The 7968-nt window shown below is 37.3% G+C and overlaps 1 protein-coding gene across 1 annotated transcript in view; it reads right to left on the bottom strand.

The window, feature by feature from the left end:
- Nucleotides 1-1346: 1346 nt before the first annotated feature.
- The window catches only part of TDRD1 (tudor domain containing 1), a 53221-nt gene continuing 46599 nt past the window's right edge, over nt 1347-7968 (bottom strand). The window contains exons 24-27 of the mRNA XM_055299889.1: nt 6911-7027; nt 3220-3387; nt 1522-1568; nt 1347-1439 (exon numbers count right to left, since the gene is read on the bottom strand). Of these exons, the coding sequence (XP_055155864.1) occupies nt 1347-1439; nt 1522-1568; nt 3220-3387; nt 6911-7027 (425 nt within the window). The remainder of the gene's footprint in view (nt 1440-1521; nt 1569-3219; nt 3388-6910; nt 7028-7968) is intronic.

Raw genomic sequence — 7968 nt, 5'->3', positions numbered from 1 at the left:
ATAATTTGGCACTAGGACTAAATTCTAGAAGTTCGTGTCATTGTATATCCCTTCATCTATGAAGTAATCATTAAATTTAAGATTCTACCTTATTTTTTATTTTTTTAAATTTAAAATTTTAAACTCAAGTATACAAAGACAGCATTCAGTATTGAAATTGCATGTATTAACAAGGACTAAAGGTTGTAACTGCAACTATAGGTCAGCGTTTATTAGAAATAACACAAAACTTGTAAAGGAAATACATCAGGAGGCTCAAAATTGCTGCTCTAGCATTAATGACACGCAACTTAGAATTCAGTTACACTTTCTTAGAAACAACACAACTGCACTGCCACAGTGAACTGAGAAGACGGCTCACAGCAGGCCCTGCTAGAGAGCTATCCCACCCCTGCAAGGCACTACCACCCGCAGAGCCACTCAAAGGGGCTGACACAGGCTGTGCTTCAGCCAACAAGAATACACATACTAAATCATAGTAAATCAAAAGATCATTTGCTTTTGGCAGGAATTTTATCAGTCAGACAAGGCAGGAAGGATGATTTCATTTTAATCAGAAATTCTAATTGGCACGAAGTACTTTCTGAGGGCTATCTTGGAACAAAGCATCCCAAACAGTACAAAAGCAGGGGAACTCTTGTTTAAAACACATTAATTATTGCCTGTAAGCACCAGAATCACCATGGCCAAAGGCGAAGAAGTTTTGTTTGGAAATGAAATACACTATCAGTGCAGCCCCCTTTCTATTCTTGGCCCTTTAGAACTGCTTCACAAAAAGTGCTAAACAGGGGGTGCCTGGGTTAAGAGTCCAACTCTTGGTTTTGGCTCAGGTCATGATCTCAGGATTGTTAAGACTGAGCCCCGAGTCCGGCGCTAAACTCTGTAGGAAATCTTCGGGAGAATTTCTTTCTCCCTTTGCCCCCTCCCCATCCCACTTCCATGCTAATACATAAATCTTTTTTTAAGTGCTAAACATTTTTATAGCAGTATGCGCAAGTGAGAGTTAATTCCACACCTAGATACACAGAATTTAAGGCAGAGCTTCATCTCACAATGTTTACAAGTCCCTCCAGGTTTATCAGTAATGTGAGCATTCAGAATTGAATAACAGTAAGGTGAGTGGCTGCAACCTGAACAGCCCTGGACCCAATCCCATTAGCAGTGCCAAAGTAAGAGTATCAAAACCTAGAAGACAGCGAAAACATTACAACCAGACCTCAGATCATTAGGTCACAAAATAAAGAACCACTGCATGATGTGTTTCACACCATCAATTCTACCCTGACATGCCTGGAGATGTCCTGTTGATGGTTACAGAAGTGGTGAAAACATTAAACTTAACTTACTTAACTTTTTAACAATTTTTTCATTTCAATAAATTTATTTTGATTTGTTGGATTATTTAAGAGGAAGAGAAGAACCTGTTCATGTTTTTCAACCTATGGAAGAAGAAAAAATAGTATTATTTCATTTCTAAAAATGTAATGAGTATTAATTTCACTTCAAGGAAATTCTACCCACTTGTTTCTGTAACTCTGTGCAACAGCAATTCATCCTGCATGTCTTTTCTAAAAGCAAGTACAAAAGACTATTAAAGAATATACACCATAAAGAATTAAAAAATTGAGTCGTCTGAATACACACAGCTCTACCCCTTAGGCATGGGTTCTAACTATAAAAGACTTAATTAACTTCTCCCTTGGGCTTTAATATTTTCTACTACTGAGCCCTGGGTTTCACCAAAGTAACGTCCCCATCTCCAAAATTCTAGGTCTTTTGCCTATCATATGTGGGATATCTCTTCAGCCAAGGGCAAGCCTTCCAAATAATCATCTTAAGAGATAACTATGAGATCCAATCTCATACAAACTCTTCTCACTTTGGTCAGGATCGAATGTAGTTGGAAGTCATTCTGAATGCTAGACATTTCTAAAACTCTCAGAATCAATGCTATCTCCAATGGGATCACTCAACTCTGCTGAGCCTAAGCTAAGGAAAATCTGGACGGGGAGGCCTGCTTCTATCCAGTGGCTCCCCTGAGGTGACAGCATGAGTCTTACAAAGGGGGAGGATGAAAGAAACATGACCACAGAGACTAAGGAAAAACCAAGTCACCTACACTGATTACATCTGTTCTTAATTACGCTTATATTTGTCATTAAACTTGAAAAAATATACGTACTTAAAGTACTTTGCTTTTTAGATGTGATGCTTTTTGCCAGACCATATGTCACCAGCTTATCAGCTAGATTGACAATAACATTTCCAGAGAATTTCTCAACTGACACTGTATGGACATTCTTGGTAATTCCTTTTACAGAAAGCATTACACTCTGATTCAACATGAAATTTTTTAGTAGTTCCATTACTAATTGAGAGCAGCTTCCATTCAATTCCATCAGTCCTGGGGAAAAAAACCTGAATATTAATCTTTGAGCCCCTTTAAACAAGATAAATATTTACATATATCATCTAAAGATAATAAGCAAAAGTCTCACTTTAGCTGGCTTGGGTAAGCTTTGATGTACTACTGCTGTTGCATTAAAAAAAAAATCACTCAATAAATACTCATTGGTCCCTATTACCTGTCAAACACTAATCTAGGTCTAGAGGGAATAAAACAGACAACTGTCTGTTGCCGTGGACCTATGTCCATTATAATGGGAGAAGCAAACAATAATAGTATGTTCCAACTCTCTCCCTGAGTCAAAACCAAGCAAACTAAGAGGCAACGAGTGAGTTTTTATCTGCTAGGACCACTATGTAATGAAATCAGGAGTAAGAGTAAAAAGCTACTTTAACACTCATTCACTTTATTCAACCACCAACTAAAGAGCTAAACATGTGCAGATAGAGTACATAGTAAAGTACTCCCAAGTGGTATTATCTCTGTCTCCAAAGAGAGCACCATGACAGAGCCTAGAAGCTCTTGGATAAGGCTCAGATGGCCTACTTCTCCCCTGGCCTTGCCACTTCTAGCTGTGCAATCTGGGGCCAAACAATCTCTGAACAAATAAGCTACCAATGTAATTTCTGTGACAATGAAATAAAGGATGAAAGATAGGGTTTTTTTTTTTTTTTTTTGTTAGCTCTGCTTGATATTCAGAAGTCTGAGCAGTTTCTGAAATGCCCATTTGATTCAGACAGAGGCTATAAAACAGAGGAGAAAAAAGAAAAATCACACAGATATCCCAATCGGAAAGTGACTTGACTGCCTACCTTCAAGTGAACATTTAATAATTTGGAAAGGAAGCTCCAGGTGCCTGATAGAAATTGGCTGCACTCTGGAAAGAGGCAGAGTTTCAAGGTTTCCATAATCTGCATAGAGCACTTTCACTTCGGCATCTGATGTCCCCAGAACAATGGCACGGTACCAGAAATCATCATCTGAAAATATGATGGAAGCTCAGGTAAGAAGTTACATACAATGACCCCCTCCCCTCCCTTAAGATGGTTATTCACATTTACATCAGTGAGAAATTCATGCCAACATTTCTGGTTAGAGTCCAGATGAAACACAAGCATCACTTCCATTCTTTCCAGATGCTACTAAAAAGATAACTACATGATTAAAAAGAAAATGGCACAAAACCACAAGGATATAGAGGACAAGAGAGAAGACAATGTAATATTGGAAGCTGGAAAGCAGATGGCAGGAATGGAAATGATTTAGCAGAGTTCAACCAAAGCTGGCTATGGGAAAGCAAAGAGGCATCTTCATTTGCATCCTGAATCCCAAGCCCTAATAATTAATGCATTCCAAGATAGTAGTGAGGATGGAGCTGAAAATGAGGGCTGAGTAAAGAAAGCAAACTTACTTCCCAAGACATCTGAATAGTTTATAAACACATTTACACAAAGAGGACGATCAGTTTTATGTTCACGTGTTTTAATAAAGCTTAGAATGTCCTCCCCATTTCCAGGCATCTGCTCCTACTCAAGGGCAAAAGACTAGAGGTTTCTTCTCCAGAGAGGATGAACCAGATAGACTACTAGACTCAATAAGAGGAAGAAATTTACCAAGAACACTGTTGGGCAAGCTATGCACACCAACCAGGAGACAATGATTCCACCAAGTGAAATGCACTTCAAGATACCAACAGCAGGAGCCTCAGTGAAATGGCACAGCTCCATGACCCAACAGTGAAGGCCAGCAGTGTACAAGCTCTGCCCACAAAGAAGCTTCCAATTAACTTTTAAGTGCCCCACTGCAAGTCAACAGCAAAGAATCACCAGACATTTGAAGAAAGCTTCAACGTGACAGAGTAGAACAAAATAGGAACTCAAGAAAACAGGGAGAAGACAGGGACAATTAGAAGAATGATACTAAAATCTGCTAACAAAATCGCCTTCCATCCTTGAAATAAGAGCAAGTCAGCATTAAAGACACACATTTGAAAAAACAAAAAAGCTACTGAAACTAGATATGTGGTATCAAAAGTGAAATACTCAATAAATTGGAAGATAGAATCAAGGAACTCTTATAAAAAAACAAAATTGAAAGAGAACAGGAAACTTAGCAGAAGAATTTCAAGTCCAATATTAGAATATTTGGAGTTCCTTGGGGTACCTGGGTGGCTCAGTCAGTTAAATATCTGACTCTTGGTTTTTAACTCAGGTCACAATCTCAGGGTCTTGAGATTGAGCCCTGTGTGGGCTCCATGCTCAGCAGGGGGTCTGCTTGAGATTCTCTCTATCCCTCTCTCCCTCTACTCCCTCCCCATTGTTCTCTCTCCAAAATAAATCTTAAAAAAAAAAAATTATCTGGAGTTTCTAACAGAATAGGAAAGAAGGTAATAAAAAAAATTTCAGAAAAATTTCTCAAAACCGAAGCTCATCAATTTCTAGACTTCAGGGCCCACCCAGTATGAGTGCCCAACACAATAGTGAAAACTAGTACCAAGTCACATTATGAATTTCAAAACATGTAATAAAGAGATTACCAACAGGTCCAGAAAGGGGAAAATAAAATACAAAGTTTGGAGACTCTAAATGACCTCTCTCTTGACCAGCAACATCAACAGCTAAAAAACAATAAAAGCAGGACACATGGCTGGCTGAGTTAGTGGAGCTTGAGGCTCCGGATCTTGGGGTTGTGATTTCGAGCCCCATGCTGGGTGTAGAGATTACTTAAAAATAAAAAATCTTAAAATAACAAAAGCAATGTTTTCAAAATTTTAAGGGAAAGATGATTTCCAATCTAGAATTCTGTATCTAGGCAAGCTATCAATTAACTATCAGGGTAAAATCAACATTTTTTCAAACATGGAAGTACATGGGGAGATAACAGAAAATTTATCTTACACGTACCTTTTTTCAGCTTCTGGAGGATGGATATAACCAATTATTATAATAAATCCAAAGTAAGGATTTCAGAAAACAAGGTGACACGAGGAAGGGAGAAACGGAGCCAACATGGTGGGATGGGAGAGAAATCTAAACACAAGGGAGTGGTGTTGAAACAACCCCAATATGAGGATGAAGGAAAACTTCCAGGGTGATCACTCAAGTCTGGAGAACAAGCAGTCTAGATAGGAGGTCAGAAGGCTGCAAGCACTAGCAATGTAATAAAAGCTGACAAAGTACATGAAGTGTTCACTAGGAGAATTTTTTAAATTATTTTATTTATTAATGAGAGACAGAGAGACAGAGAGAGAGAGAGAGAGAGAGAGAGAGAGAGAAGCAAGTTCCATGCAGGGAGCCCGACATGGGACTCGATCCCGAGTCTCCAGCATCAGGCCCTGGGTTCAAGGCAGCGCTAAACCGCTGAGCCACCTGGGCTGCTTCTCTAGGAGAATTTATACCAATGCAGAGAACTGGAGATAATCAGTGAGAATATACAAAACACTAATAACAACAAAGGCTGCAAAAGAGATACGTAACCATGAATCTCATAGGTCACGGTATACTATGTAGCTAGGCTGTGAATAGTGTTTATGCAATTCCAATAAAGTAATTGTAAATACTCATCTAACCAAAAATTGCGACACATTTCTATCAGGAAGAAAGGGAGGGAAAGTATAGATCCAGGTATCATACAAAAGAAAAGCAAAACTAAAAATACATTTAACTGTGTATCTAAATTTAAAGACTTTTTTTAAAATTTTTTATTTATTTATGATAGAGAGAGAGAGAGAGGGAGAGAGGCAGAGACACAGGCAGAGGGAGAAGCAGGCTCCATACACCGGGAGCCCGACGTGGGATTCGATCCCGGGTCTCCAGGATCGCGCCCCGGGCCAAAGGCAGGCACCAAACCGCTGCGCCACCCAGGGATCCCAAAATTTAAAGACTTTTTAAATGAATTCCATGTGGGCAACAGATCAAAAGCATTTTAAATCCATTGCTGGCAAGAGAAAGATGACATGGGCCCACTCACACACTTTTGGTACATATGGACATTTCTTTAAGATGCCTACAGACCAATATGCTTCTGAAACTTACAAAACAATTTACATCCTTTGACTCAGGAATTCCCCAAATTTCTGTCCAAGAATTTTTACTCTATTATTTTTATTCCTAAAACATATTTGTTAACTTTTAATATGAAATATTAAACAACAGGATAACGGCTAAAGCATACCTGATTTAACAAGTCTAAGGCACTCATTCCTTTTTTAGCAAATTCATAAAGTTCTATAAATTATTTGCAATTCCTCCACATATATTATCAGTCCACCATATAGAGTTATCTAAAGCTAACTATCTAGAAATACTGATAGATTTGTAGATATCTACCTATATCCTTACCTAAATATAATCTATAATTATAGAACAGAAAAGCTAAATGACCCCAACACATGAATCAAACCTATAATCTTGCTGTTAATCTAACAAAATACACAAAATTTCATGAAAAAGAGAACCAAATAATTCTAATTCCTCTTTAATATTTTACCTAAAAGAACCTTACTTGTGTATTTGGCACAGCACACATCACCAATTTTGGGTCTGTAAGACAATTGGCTTTTCTGAGTATTGCAATATTCTAACAATTCAGCTGTCAATATTTTCAATCTTTCTTGATCTCCTGAAACATAAGAATGCAATCTTTTGTGAAGAAATTTGCAGTGCTGTTTAGACAGTATGTAAAAAGAATGTCAAATTGAATCACTAAAAAAAAAAAAAATCTGTTTACATTTATATTTTAAGAATATATAAAACCAATAGTGCTTACCTTATACAAAAGGGATGTAATACTGGGAGGGAGTAAGAAGGAAGCCTCTGGACAGCTAACTTCTAGATCAGGGTGGTTGTACCAGTGTGTTCACACTACAGAAACTTATTAAGTCATCCTTTGACAATTTTTCAGTATACTTTTCATTTCGGTATGTTACAGTTAATAAGATAAAATGAAATATTTCCAATTCATCAGGATTCAATAACCCTAAGTCCCTGCTTTCCACTACACAAATTAAAGATGATGATTTGGATCCCAGATATAGATTTAAGAGCACTTGTTGGCATCAAAATTTGTGGTTTTACCATTTGAAACAAAGATTCACTTTCTCAGCCTTCAAGTACCTGCAATTATGTTGAATAGCCATCATCCACCTTGCATTAACTCTCCTTCTGACACTACTAGGATAAACTCAAATATATTGAAGAGATTTCTTAATTATAAACTTCCATGAAACAAGAAAGAAAACATTTATATGCTATTTTACTAAGGAGTAGGTCCAGTATAAAACATTTCTCTAAGTTTCTAAGCTATAAAAACGCTGATTATAGACTGATTACAAAGTATTTTCAATATACCAAATTTTTTTTAAAAGGTCATAGAAGGTTAGCTTTGTAAATGCAATTCAACATAGATAGTATCTATTTTTGTGGTGGTATATTTTTAAAAAATAAATTTTACAGTGGTTAAGGACACCATTTCCTTATAAAAAGCTGTAGATTTGACTGTGTTGGGTAGGTGCTAAATGCAAAAGCATTTCCCTTCATGCTCTCATTTGTGTTTGTATAACT

Source organism: Nyctereutes procyonoides, unplaced genomic scaffold (genome assembly GCF_905146905.1).
Source record: "Nyctereutes procyonoides isolate TBG_1078 unplaced genomic scaffold, NYPRO_anot_genome, whole genome shotgun sequence".
Taxonomy (NCBI): Eukaryota; Metazoa; Chordata; class Mammalia; order Carnivora; family Canidae; genus Nyctereutes; species Nyctereutes procyonoides.
This window is presented reverse-complemented; position numbering and strand designations above follow the sequence as displayed.